This window comes from Aricia agestis, chromosome 10 (assembly GCF_905147365.1).
Source record: "Aricia agestis chromosome 10, ilAriAges1.1, whole genome shotgun sequence".
NCBI lineage: Eukaryota > Metazoa > Arthropoda > Insecta > Lepidoptera > Lycaenidae > Aricia > Aricia agestis.
The window spans coordinates 8420618-8439360 of record NC_056415.1 but is presented as its reverse complement, the minus strand read 5'-3'; the positions used below and the strand labels follow the sequence as shown (position 1 = coordinate 8439360).

The 18743-nt window shown below is 37.7% G+C and overlaps 1 protein-coding gene across 8 annotated transcripts in view; it reads left to right on the top strand.

The window, feature by feature from the left end:
* The window catches only part of LOC121731312, a 160148-nt gene that overhangs the window by 114473 nt on the left and 26932 nt on the right, over window positions 1-18743 (top strand). For all 8 annotated transcript variants that reach the window (XM_042120700.1, XM_042120699.1, XM_042120697.1 and 5 more), the window contains 5 exons: window positions 2856-3038; window positions 4961-5161; window positions 7959-8183; window positions 10377-10563; window positions 13384-13498. In XM_042120700.1, the coding sequence (XP_041976634.1) occupies window positions 2856-3038; window positions 4961-5161; window positions 7959-8183; window positions 10377-10563; window positions 13384-13498 (911 nt within the window). The remainder of the gene's footprint in view (window positions 1-2855; window positions 3039-4960; window positions 5162-7958; window positions 8184-10376; window positions 10564-13383; window positions 13499-18743) is intronic.

Genomic DNA, 18743 nt, shown 5'->3' with positions numbered 1-18743 from the left:
AAAAATTATTAAATTAGATATATAATTATGGCCTTTGTGAAAATTTCAAGTGCCTACCTGTTGTCATCATTGATACCGAGCAAAAAATGTTTGAAAAATCACGTTTGTTGTATGGAAGCCCCCCTTAAATATTTAATTTGTTTTGTTTTTAGTATTTGTTGTTATAGCGACAACAAAAATACATAATCTGTGAAAATTCAACTCTCTAGCTATTACCATTCTTGAGTTACAGCCTGGAGACAGACGGACAGACGGACAGATGGACAGACATCGAAGTCTCAGTAATAGGGTCCCGTTTTTACCCTTTGGGTACGGAACCCTAAAAATCTATAACCCTCTTCAATTAAATCCCCATATCTATAACCTGCAACTACTAAAGTCGCAGGAATACGATGTACTACAGAAATATTCATGTATCGACTATTTGCAATAGCATTCGTGCATCGAGAGGCAATAATGTAGTAAGCATGTGGTATAGAGCGTTCTTCCCCGTGGCTTGTGCAAATCGAGGCAATTCCTGGACCGCACGACCGCAACACGCATCAAAGCGCTGCGGCCGCCTCTACAAGTTGATCCTACAAACACGGATGTGTGTTCAAATTCCTATCATTTCAGACCTTTGTACTAAACATAAATCAACTTGTTTGTTCAATCGAGTTGGTTTCGTGATTTACCGGTATGCTGGTTGTTGTGTTGTATTATAAGCTTTAACTAGAGACGTGAGAAATTTTGTTACGCGGTAACGGATGTGACGTCACTGACTTCTACTTTTTAAAGGTCACAAACTGAATATTGTGTTGACGATAGTGCTTTTATTCTTTATCAAGAAAGGCGTGAAACAAATGTTTCATTTATGCTATTTTTAATTTTGTTTATACCAAAATAAGGACTAAAAGCAGAAGCTACTGTAATGGAGAATCCAAGCTACTCACAAAAAGTAATCAATTTTAAGAATTTGACAAACCCCGCTACACGACCCTACTTAAAAGTTCACACAATAAAGTGTAACTAATTAAAATCCACATAATTGTTATAATAAATACTGTTTAATGTCAAGCTATAATAAAATAATAATGCCGCTCTAAAGTTATTAATTAGAGAGTAGTTTAATGAGGAAATAAACGAGCACGTTTTGATAGTTACAGCTCGTGTAAAGTAAGGGTAGAGACAATTGGCATAATTACAAAATAAGTTTTCCCTTGAACGCTAGTTAAACAATACACAACTACTAACAGCCTCCAACTTTTGAAAGTTATAAGTTTCAGTTTAAATAAATATCAAATAGGTACTATTATTCTAGTGTTACGATTGGAAAGTTTCAGTATCGATATCGTCATTAATAACGAAGGCTTTAAATAAGGTTTATGTGTTCTATTAAAGTTTTAAATGTCTACTACATTGTGTCTTAACTGCAACTGTATGTGATCTTATTTACTTTACTTTGTTATGATTTACCTGACTAAAAACAGAGCAATATTTCGGCTGTTGTTTCACTGAAACAACCTAAAGTCAGCTTCAAATTATGCACGGGAGCGCCAATCACGAATAGCGCAGCCCTGTTTTGATGCATTTCAGGCGTTAATAATGAAGTTATATGCGTATGAAATGTAGTGGTGACGGCACATAGTTTATCGCGGCCGCTGTGATCTCAGGCAGGTGGCACGCGCTCATTAATATTCATGTCGCCCGCGCGGGCCGCGCCCCGTGGCCCACTGTTTTAGGCCACGATGCTAAAATGTGTCACAGATTGTTATCTACGCCACATCACTACGTACGACGTAGTCATTTTAAGCCAGAACCGAATAAACATCTTATCACGTACCCGGAAATTGCAAATGCATTTCGTGCAATTCTATGTGTAGGATTGTATGTTAAAATGACGACATAATACCAGTTCCACGTAAACGCTTTATGATGTAGCCAGAAGTGAACAAGCAAAAGGCACGTTGAGAAATTATTTGTTTAAAAGGGCTCGAGGTAAAATGAGGCACACAACGTGAACGTAGTGACGTGGCGTAGATAACAATCTACGTCACATCACTGCGTACGATGTAAGTTTCAAGCCGAAACCGAATAAGCATCTTCCCAGAAATTTCAAATGCATTTTGTGCAGTTCTCAGTTAAGTGTTGAACGTGGATATTATGAAATAACTCCAGTTCCACGTAAATGCTTTACGTTGTGTTATGGTTATAGCCAGAAACTCGTAATGCAATTTCTGTAAGTTCTAAGGCCGGTATAAATAGTACTTAAGATGACCCGGTCCCAAGACGTGGTTCGGCTCTGTAATTGGTCCAAATTTTGACAGCCAACCAATCACAGAGCCTGAACCGTGTCTTGAGACCGAGATACATCTTGAGTACTGACTATTTATACCGGCCTAAGTTTTCCGAATAAAGTAAAATAAATAATATGAAAAAAGTGAACAAGCAAAAGGCACATTAAGAAATTATTTGTTTAAAAGGTCGTGGGTTAGAATATGTCACCCATTATTATATACGCCTGATAGTGATGTGGTGTGAAACAAATTATTATTTTTGTCTCACCAGTTAATACCAGTTCCACGTAAACGCTTTATAGTCAGAAGTCAAAGAGCAAAGGGCACATTGAGTAATTATTTGTTCAAAAGGACTCGAGATAAGAAAAAGTCAACCCAACTTTTCATACTCACTTCGATGGGAAGTCGAGCATCTTATCCGGGGTAATACATAAGGATAAGACCCGAATAAACTCCGTCAGGTAGTTTAAAAATAGCTGTTGTTTACGGCGAAATGAATAGCGATTTTTATTCTTTGTCCCATTAGTTTTCCATTGTTTTCGAATGAATGAGGACCAATTATTTTCTGTGATTTAATAGGATCACAAGCTGAAGCACATGGCTGATTTGCAGCAGTCTGTAGTATCGGATCCGGAAACAAGGGCACAATTAGCGGTGCAAATGTTGCAATGGGAGGAGAATCTGGAGCGATTACATTGTGAACAATTCCGTCTGCGCTGCTACATGGCCAGCCTACAAAGCGGCGAACTGCCCAACCCGAAGGTAACTGCTGTAGATTATTATATTTTGTAATATAAATTTTAGGTACAACTCTTTATTCGTTTTAATATCTTCATTCACTAACGGAGAAATTAAATATTGATAGAGACATTTAGGAGTAATGATGCTTATATTCAAACTAGCGACCCGCCCCGGCTTCGCATCGGGTATAAAATATATAGCCACTGAAAAAATGATTAAAATCGATTCAGCAGTTTTGACTTGTATTTATTATTACTACCCGCATTATTCGGTACCGCTGCAAAAGCGACTTCCCGCAATTTAAAATCTGTAATATCTTCGAAAATATTAATTTAAATCATATGCTGTAAACAGTAATTTTAAAGATTAAAGGGAACAAAGGGACATGAGGGAAGAAAGTGACTTTGTTTTATAATACGTATAGATGTTTTAAACATCATGACAACGACGAAAGCGTCACTCCGCTTAAACATAAAAGACTGTCACCATCAACTACTAAGTACTATATATTAGATAGTCAGAAAACTTAGTGAAATTAGATTTAATCCTTTTATGATGCTCGGATTTAATCAAGTCAATAAATGAAATATCATAGTACAATATAATTAAATTTTGATATGTAATTAAATTTTGATATACTCGACGCAAAACCGAGGTACCTCGTGACCAATTGATTAATCGACGATGCAATTAATCACGGTTATTGGAAAGGACCATCGAAAATTATTTTATCTAATTTGGATTCCGCGTACCTAATTGAAAATTCGTACGTAATTGAGGTGAATATATCCAAATATGCATTCATTTAAAACGAATTATTTTATAGTAATTTAAAAGTGACCGCGATCACGGAACATAGTCCAATACTACAAAACCACTCCCACAAAAAGTAAGGCTAGGTAATTTTACATTTTGTGAAAGTTGTTTCACAAAAAGTGAAATGCCAAAAGGGATATCGGTCGGGTCGGAACATAAAGTTGATATACCTAGCGGAATAGAGCAACAATCTCGAGCTGTCAAACGAAACCGAAATTGGTTTCATCTGTGTGTAAAAATATGTGTACGTATACACTTACACAAGCATGATTGAACATGATTTCTATGAGATTAAATTGTCAACGTGCGGCACGTGCCGACTGGACGTCAAAAAAAGAGTGCTGCTGTCATGTATCACACGTCTCTTTTTACCACGCAGTGTTACTGATAGTGACATCTCTCTAGCTCAGGCCTTTGTTTCTCTATTCCGCTAGATATATTAACTTTATGGGTCGGAGTGAGAACGTTCCGAAAATAGCAAATTATTTTATGTGACGAACAGAAAAAGACATTTGTTATCTCGGCGCGTAAATTGACATATTTGTTGACCGGCCCGAGTTGATATCTGTTACCCGAACCCTCATCATGCCGCAACTATCGTGTCGCTATATAACACGACGCATATGTTTTAGCTTTCGTGATGTGAAAGCTTCATTGGAAATGTAATTGGTTTCTCAGTTAGCAATCCAATGCTATTTGAAATATCAGGTCGTGTTGTGCATAGTAACGTAGGTATTACGTGTCTGTTGATTAATATCCTTTCGCACAGACATCCGGTATATTCACGCTGGATTTTTTTGCCTATATCCGCGTGAAGCTATTTTGTTTGTTCCCGTATAGAAATAAACGCTGTACACATTTTGGTTTATCTGTCTCTATATTGTACAACCAATTTAGTCATCAGCTTTTTTTTTATTTACTCAGGAAATATAAAGGTCCCCTTGAGCAAGTCTGAGTCGCCAACTGTGTATATTATAAAAAAAGAACAAAAACCCCTTTAAGCCAGACTAGCGTGAAAATGCTTGAATTTATTGAATAAAAACCTTTTTTTGTTCTCCGTACTATATTCAGTCCTATTGCATAAGCCATTTTGCTTGTGACTCTACTAACTGATCCTGCATTTCCAGTCGCTGCTGACCCACGTGTCCCGCGGCACCAAGAGCACACTTAACAAGCTGGGCGTATTCACGGTGTCGTCCTTCCACGCGTTCATCTGCGCTCGCTCGCCCTCACTGCTCAACAACCTGCTCGCTGGTCGCGGCGCCACCAAGCGGCGGGCGCCGAACCTGTCGCGGTCCAATTCTGGATCCAGCAGGCGGTCTATGCAGGTTTGTGCTCATTGCATCTTGTTTATATCTCAAGACTGCCGGGGATGCATAAGCGCATTTTCCCAATGCAAAAAAAAAGAAATAATAGTAATAAAAGATTTAAAAAGGATGTAGCGACAAACTGCTAGCAGGTCGCGATAGCACCACGTAACGAGTGACAAGCCGTTTACGATTCTAGTAGACCAGATTCAGCTGATGTTCCATGCAGCTCTTTACCTTAGCCTTACTTACCTCTTGAATATTGATAAGAATTCTAAAAGTATAATATAATTACCTACAAGTCAAGATACTTTTTAAATTCCGTCGACAAACTTTCAAATCATAAAATGATAGTTTGTACACGTGTCATGTCACTTACGAAACATATAAATTTTGTACTTATTCGAACTTTGCTATTGAAATTTATTGAAAGCATATTGACCAAACTTCTTGACTAGCCAATGCTAAGAGAAGAAGCGTATAATTTTGGCTGCACTCAACAATCTCAGTAGGATTGTTCTCCACTTCAATTGCCAGAGCTTCTAGCAACTTCGATCGACATTAAGTCAACATCGAAAACTTTTAAACTATGTTTAAGAAAGCTCCACTTACTACTCGATAAGTCTACTTTTCAATCTAGATGATCTATGAGAGATTACCATATAGGTAAAACTTTACGTTATTATATTATATTGAAATTATATTTTATATTAATATAAAAAAATATATATCGAAGTTATATTAATTTTAAGATACTTACTTATTAAAAGTGCCCGGAACTTAAAGGTCACGTTAGCTATTATGTGTTAAAGACTTGCTCTCCCCCAAAATAAAAAGAAAATATGCTCAGAAATGACAGGCGTTAAAAATGTAGGATAATATTTTCAAAACGGCCAGTAAATAGCTTCATGTCTGAGCTCCCATGCAAGATCGTATAAAAATGATATACTGACTGACATTATAACACCCGCCGAGAAAGGAGCAGAAAAGATTTTCACGTACATTTTTTTTTATTTATGAAAAGAAAAGACAAATAAGGCAGCGAGCATGCGATTAATAAAACTGGCTGGACTTTCTACAACTGGAAAAGAAAAATGCTCTGGCCATAAATCAAATTTCAAGAGGGGTGAGTCTCGCGAAAAATCTAAACACCGGATAAACGAAGATTTTTTAGTAACAATCTGCAAGTCACGGAAGAGATTTTTCTGGACAACTGAAAATAGAGTAAAAAAATCGATTACTTAACAACACTGTATTCCATAAATTTCGATAATAGTACAAAATATTGTGTAAGTATACAATATGAATCTATCCAAATCAAAACAAAGGCTTATAAAATCCTCAAAGAATTAGCTTGGTAGGAATATTTTAAAATATAATTCACGACATGTGTGTAAGATTGGCAACGCACACTAATTGGCCGCTTACACGGTGCGCCAGCAGCAAAAAGCCATGAAAAAGTACAGCATAATAGAGTTTTTATTCATTTTCACCCTCCTGTTTCTCAGTAATTTCGGGCTTGTCCAGCCAACGCTCGTAATTAGATGTTATTTACGACTCTGCTGCTGATTTAATCAGTTCTACGCCGAGTTTTATTAGACCCGGACGACAAATCGAATGTGCACGGATTACTGTTCGTTCGGAATTTCTATTTAAGCTCCCGGAAAACGTGACGGTTTCGATGTTTTAAACAACATCGCGAAGATTAACGTCGGATTAAATATTTCGCTCCAGAATGAAAAATACATTTATTTCTCGAAGGGAATCATCGTCGATGATATTTTGTTTCGAGGTATTTATTTCGCTCGCCGAAATTTATCAGCCGAAAGAGAAGTGTGAACAAATACAATCTAAATATAAAAGAATAACTTTAAAAACATTTCGGGTGAAATTTAACCGATCTTAATATTTTCGTAAACACGAACTCGACGACACTCGACGTTTGAAAATGCGATTTTCCTTTTGTGATCTGTTTAAAAGGAGTTCTTATGTCCGCCGGCACGACAAGCGTCTATTAGTCCCCAGCTAACGGCCTGTCATTACACATTCACCCCTGCCGGAACAAATTGCGAGAGGTTAGGCGAGGAGCCCCTGGAAAATCAGCTAATTATGATTAACTTTGCTTCTTTTGTCGAGAATATTAAGTTTTGTAAGGAATTTCTTAACCTTCTATGATAATTTTAAAGTGAAAGCTAATTACAGGATTGGCTAATGCGGTTTGACTGATTAGATATTTTAATAAAACTAAATCGAAATTAGAATGAATAAATAAAAATATATATTATCCATTATTAAATAGTTTGCACTACGTTACATTTACTCTCTAGTTTCAAAGTTACATAATGACTTATTAATCCCTCGCCGAATGTTACAAAATTTTACCCTTATCTAGCCGCAAAACCCTTTAGTTATTAGAAATTCGCGGCAAAAACGAATTCGATTATGCAGTAATTCATGGGTTTGTTAGAAGATAAGAATTTTCGTTGTCAGCGTGACTGCGGAGTGCGGAACCCTCTACGACCTAATTGCCTCACCCTAATTTATTTTCAACTTTATTCGTTTACATTCTAACCGCAAACGTGCAGTAATATGGCTTTATTTTGTTTACATTCTTAATTAATTGGAAATGAGGAAATTAATCGAAAACCCAATTAATAACGGTAGCACACATTTTTTGCCATAGAAATACAAAACCGCAAACGAATCTCAGCTCATAGAATGTAAGGGGTAGAAAGCTTACTTTAATCAAACAAAAGAATTTAATTTGCGTGGTTTCGTTACGCAAATTCCTTAGAAAATGTTACAATTACGTGTTTAGATGTCTCGCGAGGAGGGGGAGGCGGCGGTACGAGTGTCGCTACCTGAAGGCACCACGGCGACCGTGGGGGTTCGCGAGGGAATGTCAGTCGAAGAATTCCTAGCGGCGGCCTGCGCGCGGCGCTCACTCAACCCTCTAGAACACTTCGTGCGGGTGAAGAAACGCCGCGACATGGAAGACCATAATTACTTCGTGCCGCACCGGGGCGATCTAATTGAGACATACGTAAGTTGCTTTAAGCAAAGAGGTTTTTAAGGGTTGAGTTTTGCTGTGTGTAATGTAACTGAGTTATGTGTTGTGCAGGTTTATGTGTTGGAACTTAGTTTGATATAGAATAGAGATCATAATTCATAATATTCGTTTTCTGTAGACTTGCCTACGAATCATATTATAATATAAAGTAAGGATAAGAGTGGATCTATATAATGAATATTCCATTCGTTTTTCAAACGTATATAGTAAACAAGACTCCAATCTGAATTGAATTAAGGACGAACCTTTTCAACGTCGAGGCTGCCTCTCTAAAACTTTGTTTAAATATATACGCTAAAGTGGCTACGTCGAACGTTTGTGAAGGTATTGAGTGGCGAATATTTTATACTAGATGACGCCCGCAACTCCGTTGCGCCAAAACTCGTTTATCTTGCGGGAACCGTACATTTTTCCGAGATAAAAAGTATCCTATATCCTTTTCCACTCAAAGTATCTACATGCCAAATTTCAGCTAAATCGGTTCAGCTGTTTGGGCGTGAAGAGGTAACAGACAGACAGACATACACACTTTCGCATTTATAATATTAGTATGGATACATTCAAATACTACGATCTCATATATTCTGATTGAGTATAGAGTATGAATAACGTTAAAACCTTGTCCAGAAAGCACGCGCTTTGTTCAAGAGATTTGCTATAACATCGGAGTCTTAGATCTCCAAACATTGCGTCCAGAAGCTAGGCGCTTTCATTTGCCATTTCTTTGCGTAAAATCGTAGTTTACTAATGTAAAATATTATACATTTCGCAATCACTCAAAATATAACAATAGCGTTATTTAGTCAAACCAAGATTTAATTTTAGTCTCAAAAGTTTAATGACAGCCCAAAAGTATTGCAAATACATAAAGCCTTTGATGTTCAACTTTTAGTGACCTATTCTCTTATTAAAGCGGTTTCGTCTTTGAAAGATTTTTTCAAATATTTGTCGGGCCAGTATTAATTGACTTTTCGTACTACTTTTGTGGGGCGACTTTTATTTAATCAGCTTAACAAAGAATTTGAAATTGTAATTAAGCTGTCTTTCGTCTATTCACAAAGAGATGGAAGTTAAAAATACGATAGATAAACATTGTTACATTTCCTCGAAGCGCATTTTTTTGTACAGTTTAGATTTTACCGAGTGCATGTTTAAAAAAATAAATGATCTCACGTAATTCTTATTTAGAGAGATGGGATTCACAATTGAATTTTCTTATGTCATTCAGTCACTTCAATAAAATAGAAATACTTTATATGGCAAAACAACATTTGCCGGGACTCACTATTATATAAAATTTTGTTTAGGACACTTTATATTTGTACTATAAGTATAGTGCTACAATTTTTAGACCTTTAAATGTTCTATTAGCTAGCTAGTGAAACACTTTTACTGAGTAAAAGCCATCCTCTGTTAGACTACTCACTAATAATTATTATAATCATAGGGTAGTCTAAGCCCGGGCGCACACTAGCGGCCAAACCGCGGCGACCAGGCCGCGGTGGCCATCGAGATATATATCTTAGTATTAAACCGCCATAGACCACGCGCACCTGGCCGCACGGCGACCTGCGGCCACACCATACTTTCGATGGCCGCCGCGGCCTGCCCGCTAGTGCGCGCCCGAGCTAAGGGTAAATTCAGACCGCAACGTGACGCGTAGATGCATTTCTAAATTTGTATGGATTTGACAGATTTAAATTGCGTTAGATGACGTCTACGCTTCGAATTGGTCTGAATTAACTCTAAGGCATCCATTACACGGTAGGTTTTGCTGTCAGTTTTACCACAGTCATGGCTGTAACTGATGGATAACCTACTCGTACCGTGTAAGAGCGTGACAGACGGTTGCATGAAGTTTATTGACGAAAATCTGGATATCTTGATTTTTGCTTCATGCAACCATCAGTCACGAATTTTGAGTGAGTGTTGTCACATCTGACAAAATAGGAAAAAAATTAGAAACGTATACCTTTGAAAATTTTGGCTTTGACTGACATAAAACTGAAGAAAATTGAGTGACCGTCTAATACCATTCGCCAGTCCATCAGTCATCATCAGTCAAACATAATTTATGGTTGACGGAATTGACTGTCGCTTGCATGAGCGTGTAATGGATGCCTAAGATAGAGGGAGTATCAAAATTCACGCCGTATGTTTGCGTAGCTCCACACTCACGAGGTGGTCGAAGTCTGCGCGAAGATCCTCTACCAGGTGGAGCTGCAGCGGACGACGTTGGAGCACATGTGGGGCTTCAGTGTGGAGGCCGAGCTGATCGAGAACGCCGAGCGACAGGACGAGCTGTGCTGCTACGTCAGCCGCGTCGAGGATAAGAGCGTCGCCATGCAAAACGGTAAGTGGGATGTACCATCGAAGAAATTTATTCATAGACAGTTGACGGACCAAGGTAAATTGGTTGGATTATGCAGAGTAGACAGAACTAATACTATACTATAAGGAGTACTTCGACTTCAAACAAATGGGCGAATATATGCGAGTTGGGCGCGCGTGTCACTTTTGACATGTTTCACAATGCTGAATAATGCATTTAGTATGGCGCGCGCCGGCCAATATGACATACCTACTACGTCAAACATATAAATTTCGATCTTTTCTGAATCAATCTACTCGTTACTTCTGTTTACTCTGGATTATTTCAACTTAAGGTTCTGTCGGCTGGGTTTGACATAACGCAACCAAAATACGTAAGTCCGCCATCTGCCCATGAATCAACTTCTCTGATAGTATGTTGTGTTTTGTACCCTTTCTAGTTAAAGCATGCATCTCCAATCACTCATACTAAGTCTCCGGGTTGCAATAGTAAGACAAATATTGGATACACTTGTCATTTTATTATCCCGAAACTAACACTCATACTGACAAGGCCTCACGCAGTGACTGCACTTCGTCTCTTACATATGTCAACTTCCAGACACAAAACTGCTGACACTCACACGTTCACACATACATGGTTCGTACAAGAAGCTTAGCTGATGCTGATTTCAAATATATCAAATTCGTCGTGGTAAAATTAACACTGGGTACATCGCAGTTAGGTTTTATTATTATAAAATGAGGATAGCCCATTAGTCTTTGTAAGTGTCCATAATAATTATTATTATTAACAGGTGCCGGTAATTAAAACGTTGCGATTCGTACCCTCGTCTGTTTTAACACCTATCATAATAATATTTAATGTTTCGTGTATATCCTGTACAATGTATATAATATTATGTATTGTAACTAATAAATTGTTGACACTTTATGTAAATAGTTTAGGCTAAATTTAGAATTTCACTTTAAAATAATATTACGAAATTCATAAAAAAATTCACTTGTATATGGTAAATGATATCCTACAAAGTCGTATCACAGGACTGAAATAAAATTACCACAAAAGAAACAGTAAGCCGTACAGAAGCAAAGTATTATTCTCGAAACAACTTCTCGCGGTTGACAAATCACAAATTACAAGTTTCAACACCGAGACAAGACAAAGTTAAACGTTCACAAGCCTGCAATTTCTCCGAGAAAATTGTTTAGCAAAACAAGAATACATAAAGTATAATGTAAAACCAATATTTTACTTCTTTCCTCACAGAGACTGCCGCCTGCTTCTTATCAAGGGAAGTGTCTGTATTAAATAATTTTTAAAATGTTTCCTTTTTCTAAGGAACACCGAAGCGTTTATAATCTTGTCATATTTAACAGCTTGTATAATTTAGAAATCTTGAGTAAATCTTTATTTTCCCGTGACACGTAATTAAAAGACGTTTGTTCCATTGCTTAGTTATAGGCAGCGAAAATAGGACATAGTCCTAATTGGGACCATAATAATAGGCAAAAATCTCTGATTTCGCAAACACAACGTAGCAGCTATACTCGTATATAACAGAAGATAATGTGATTATTATACCTACTGTGCGTGGAAATATTATAATTATTGTCGTAACCTAATTAGGTATCCATACATTATATGCTTAATCAGCAGGTCGAATAGCTTTGTTTTCACTGATATTCCTACGACGGACAAAATATACGCTTGAACAATGTAGTTAATAAATCTAAGCCTCTTTTATTATATTTTGTCTCCAAGGTTCCAGATTATTTTTATTTGAAAACAATGCGTCATCTGATAAGAGGCTTGTTTAATTTATGGAAATAGGAATATAAGTATGTGCCGGCAAAGTCGCTTTTCAAATGCAACATCAAGCATTGATTTAAAAATAAATATGTCCGAGGAAACCTTCGTAATAAAATAATAAATAACCAAGTTTCCGAACTTTCCGTACTCCACTTAGCTCTTTGGAGCATTCTATTTGAAACTGTAGAAGAGTTTAGCTCATTTCGAGCGGCTCTTGTAGAAGTTCATCAAACGCAGGTCACACTTATTACGATGGTGACAATTTGCTGCAATTGATTTTTAATGGGACTCGAAAGTGTGGAAAAACACCCTGTTGAACATTTCATTTAGAATAATAATTATTGTTTAGAAAAAACTTTATATATGTGTGATTGCACTAAATAAACAATATTTTGATAAGATCAGTAGACCGGATTTTACTATTCTAATGCAACGTCAATGCAGCTTATTTCTTGGTTGATCCAACCCGTTTCATATAAAAGTACGAAATAGTATTCTGGTATATAGCAAAAAACATGAAACGAGTTCCAATTGTGCAGAACTCCAAAAGTCACAGTGGTTATTTGACATATTGTATATGAGAATAATACTTCGCTGTTAACGCATCGGCAAATAATAAATACATAGTTGTAAATTGATTAACATTATTGTGTATGAGCACAACAAAAGTGGGACACGAACACTTGAAAAATGAAACCTAAAAATGTCCAATGTCATGCAATTACGTACAGAAAGTTGCGCAATATAAGCGAAACCGAAGCATCACTGTCCGTATTGTTTTTACGTCGTGTAAACAGACTTTTATTACGATCCCTCGCTTAGCTCAAACTCAAACACTACCCCGTTTTAGAAAACTTTTGGAATCGTTATTTTAGTTTCAGAATGATTAACAGACTATTATACCTCGCAAAATTAACTGAACATCAGAATTAGGGGTAACGTTATAAGCTAAGCGGTGCAAAACATGTTTTTACAGTGAATAGGCATTTTCCCCTTTTAGACTTTGTAATGTATTTTCATTGATGGCAGGTATCATCAAAGGGGATGAGATAATGGTGATTAATGGAGCGATCGTCTCTGACCTGGATATGATGTATTTGGAGAGCGTCCTGCAGGAGGAGCTGTCCCTGGTCATGATGATGAGGTAAGAATTTTCTAGTTCCTGATGCTATTAAATCGCAGCAATATCTTTTGGTTATTATTTTTTTATATGTGATTGATTGTACTGTCGGTTCTCGGTGGAACTTCATGTTGAACACTAATAAAAAACAATTATTGTTCGTGCACCTTTTCCACTATGTTAAGAAATTATTATTAACAAATCATTATCAAGTATTATTATTCTTTTTTATTATTCTTTAATAGTATTTTTCCTCCTTTTTATTATTATATTAATATTTAATTTTGTTATTAAATAACGCCCGTAATACGTAATAGATTCTTATTACTAACCGTACATTTTTCTGGGATAAAAACTATCAACTATGTCCTTACCCGGGACTCAAGGTATCTCCGTATCAAACGTCAAAATCATTTCTTCATTTTTGTGTTCAGTTCAGCGGTTTTAGCGTAAAGAGGTAACAGAAATAGAAACAAACAAACTTTAGCATTTACTTTAGCATTTAGTATGGAATTCATATTATATTATTTTAGCGGATATGAATGGACAAGCTATATGATATTATATTTATTTATTTAAATCGGTATATTATGTTAGTCACTATACATAATTTTAATAAGTGATTATTATATTTTAAATAGTAATAAGTAAGGTACTTGAGTTCGACAAATAGTTATATATTATAACTTCCTCTTCTCATATTTATGTTGTTTTGATCGCGGTAGCGAACGGTCGCGCACCGCTCAGCAACACACGTAGCAAATATTAATACAATTAATTAATATTTCGCTCGCGAGTCGTGCGGCTCACAGCCGCTGCACCGACACCATGCCACTCGTATCCAACGAGCTGCTGGCGTTCGTACAACACGTCGTCAACACCATGGACGAAGATGGCAGAAGAATGCAGGTCCACCTACACCAACGAGGAGATCTGCAAGGGCAGGCTCGTGCTGTACGAAGCGCTCGGGAAGACAGCGCAGAATATGACGTCCCGGAGGAGAGACGGAAGCGAACGAAGCTTGCAGGACATCATCTCCCTGCTCAAGGAGACTAATCCTGCGGAATTGCCGGTGTTTGTGGCCAAGCAGCTCCACAAACTGCCGGCGGCATCGACGGACCACGTCAACGTCTCCAGCCTGCGCCAGAAGTTCAACATCATGAGGGCAGAGCTGGACAAGATGCGAGGTAGATTGGATGCCTCGGAATCCACCATCAGTGAGTTACGTAGTGAATTATTACAATTAAAAACTAATAATTCATTATGTAGGTCACCCGAGCATCCGATCGACTCGATAAATATGCGTCGCGGAGCTCAGCGCGACTCGCCGTTTTGCACGTCAGCAAAATCAAGTGGGTCAGCAACAGCCGCCGCCGTCAGCTCGCCGTCCGCGTCACCGCATGACGTCGACACGAAATTGAGGCCATCGACTCAAGCGAAAAACCACCACCACCCCCGCGGGCAAAGGCGAGGGGTGCAAAGGAGGGCCGCAAGGCTGAACATCTTCGACTCGACAGGGACGAGAGCAGGAGGTGCGATGAAAAGGGCTTCGTTCTGGTGGAGAGGAGGAAGAAGGGGAAGCCCACCGTCCTCAACCACCGTGGCACCGCACCTTGTGTGCCCGAGCTGCGTCTGCGGAGCGAGGTGCCCGCGACGCCGCTCTACGTGTCGCGCCTGCACTGGTCCATGACGGTCAAAGACGTCGTAAACTACATCCGCGAGAAGACCACCTACACCTTGAGGGTGGAACGTCTGCACTCTCGCCACAAAGTGAATTTCAGTTCCTTTGTGGTGAGAGTGCCGACTCAAGTTTTATCCATCTTCGAGGTGGAGGAGTTCTGGCCCGCCGGTGTAGTTTACCGGAGGTTCCGGGGGAGGCTCCCAAACGAAGCGCGCATCACGTCGCCGAAAGAGACTTTACGTGATAAAGTGTAGTGTGATTGTGTGTGTGAATGTGTAAATAATATATATTAGGATAAAATTGTTCGGCGTGCATCTGTTGTCTGATTGCCATAACACAAGTTTTTACTTAGCATGGGATTAGACGACGTGATGTACGCTACCTAGCTTTTATACTATTGTATATTATTGTATGCTTAATAAAGAATTTGAATTTTGTTTTTTTTTTTTAAAGTAAATAATTATCTTAAATGTGGGAAGTACATTAATTAATATTTAGAATTATGTATTTAACTTATTCTTAGCCATTTTTGATTATTTTACTCTATTTAAATTGTTAACGGAAGTTCGTTTCTTTTGTGTAAAATGGTATAAAAGCCAGCCATATTGCATTATTGATTCATTCTGTAAATAACTTTGAGACGTGTAAGGTGAAACTCTGCTCGAATAAATACCGCTCAATGTATAATTATTCAAGGCTTTCACTACTCTCTAATAATTATTTTTCTTTTATTTTTCTTCTTTATACCTCGAGACATTCTCTTTAGCTATACATTTGTAAACGTATAACTACACAGGTGTAAAGGGTATAAGATGAGGTTAGAATACACAACACAATGTCAGATGTCTATTTATATAATGTCTTTCATCTGACAAATGGGAGAATTATTCGGCATACGCGGGCTTCGACTGCCGAAATTGAATATGACGTCAACGACGAATATAACTATCGGACCTTGTGAGGTTCCAACACATAATCCTTTGATTCGACACCAGGCTTTGTAGAAGTGGGTTGTATAGCTATAAGCGTAGCCGAGGAATATACGGAATAACCAACCAAATTTTAGTTATAGTTGGTTTCTACTTAACATAGTCAGGAGTTTAAGGACCTGTTTCACCACATTCTGATAAAGTGCCTAATAGCCTATTGGCTATTCACAACTTTTGACAGATTCTCCATACTTGATCTGTCAAGTTAATTGGTGGATAGCCTTATCAGGAAGTGGTGAAACAGGCCCTAAGTGTAATTAGTGATTTATAAATGATATCTTTTTTAATAAAAGGATTTTGATAACTTTTTCGTACGAAAAGAAATTAACAAATGGTGGATAAAAACTTTCCTCACAATAGAATAAAAGGCACAAATTTAATAAAAAGGAATATTCAGATGTAAAATGTTAATCCGGTCGCCTTTTCCATTTTTATGCATCACAGTACACACATAATTCACGAGAGTTGTACGTTACATCATCCTGCGAATAAATTAGGAGACTTCTTTAATGTACAAGCGCTCACGTCTTTCAGCCATTTGAGCGGAATATTTAATTATATTTTACTTAATGTGTAAAGCATAATTTCATTTTCTTCCACATTCAAATTTTGCAACACGGTAATTTACTGAGTTAAAACTCCAGTAGAGAGTTAAAGCAAGAATTTTGAGTATCACTGTAATTTGACATCAACTCAGATAATTTTAATGAAAAAAAATAGTTAAAAAAAACAATACGTAGTAAATTACAGTAACAGTCTCGAGTTTCATAAAGTAATACGACCGACCGAGTACTCAAATGAAATCGCATTGCAATTTAATTCGTCGCATTTCTAGACATTAACGAAATAGAAATAATCACTACTTTTAATTTATCCTTTGAGCTACAATCCCGCAGCCGGACTTCCGAATTAAAACTATATCTCATTAATCGCTTCGTTTCGCGTTCGTTTTGCGATTCACTTAATTTGCAACAGAGGCGGGTTCGTTATAAAGTGACGCGGACGGAGAAAATGGGACGGAACTGCGAAGTCGGTCACAGACGTTTATTTTCTAAATTGGATTTATTGGTGCTTTATAAATCCTTGAAACAATTCGAACAACACAAAGTTTAAACGTTTGAGGTTCTAATGTTTGTAGATAAACCCCTTGATTTAAAAACGTTGTGCAAAATTGTTTTATTTGTTTTGCATTATAGTATTATTGTAACGAATTTTTAATGACAGCGGTCATTCAGTGTCACTAAAAATGCTATATTCCCGAAAGATTAATAAAAACTCCACAAAAAATAAATCCATTTTATTGGAAATTTTAATTAAAATAATAGCCGAATATTTTAGGCTTGACGCGCAACATCAATTTTTAACGCTACATAGTGTAAACTATTTTCATTAAATTTTTATGTGTAACATTTTTACCACACTGCGATTTTTTGTTTAACCGCAATCATCAACCACAGCTACACATCAAATGAGCTATACAATTAGGACTCAAAAAGTCTTCTTGTCTGACAATTTTTAATTATTTCGACAATCCCAAGGAATCGCGTAGCTCGTAGCACCGGAGCTACGTAGCGGCATAGCACTGCTACGAGCACTTTTTATTTGTTCCGTATCTGCCTACGCCGTAGCACAATTCCGTATCCGGCTGGCGAACGCGCGCCTATACAGGAAAGGTATGCCCGGCATGAATCCTGCCCGCACGGAATTTTTGTAGCGAGTCAGAAATAGAATGTGAGGTGAGAGGTCTAAAACGGAAGTCCGTATTCCGCCCGTGCGGAGGCAGGGTGGGAAACCGTCATCGGCATTTCCCGCCCTCATACACCTGACCTTTCGGCCGCGACAAGTTTACTGAAGCGCTCGGTGCGACCTACATACTCCCTCGCCTTCGGCCTTCGGCCTCCTGACACCTCTCGCCGCGCCCATTGTGAGCCGCAACGACGCTCTCGACACCATGCGTCGCGTCAATTAATATCCCCGAGCTTTTCTATCGGGCGCACGTTAACGCTCGCGGCGCCGTTACGTCACTAGGACGTCGTCACACGCCATTTCGGTGAGTCGAGCTCCCTGCCCAGTGCCCACCTCGTTTTTTGTATGTCAACTAATCAAACGTCCCTATTTGACTTGATTTTTTCGCTCGATGTCTAAAATTCATCATTGACTCAATTATAGCGTTTGATTGTTAGCAAATATTTGCTAATAAGCTAATTTAACAGTAATTAGCAGCGAATGAACAACAGAGTAAACAGTTTTAGATTATAATGTAGTTAGTGACATAATATATCTCAATCAGAATGGTATTAGTCGCGCTGCCGAGCTGTTTTGTATTACCATAGTTTTGCAAGTTAATAACGAAATAAAAACTACATTTTTAGACAACGTTTATGCAATATCCGCTTGTTGTTTTTACTTGAACAGCTATCCTTATATTTTTATTTCAAAATGTAAAGAGTAAATGTGCGCTTTATGCGTATACTAATATTATAATATTAGTATACGCATAAAGCATTAAATTAATGAATATATAAAGTAAAGATTTAACCTATATTTAGCGTTCTTCGAACGTTAATTGTCCAGTAATTACAACAAGAAATCGCTGAAA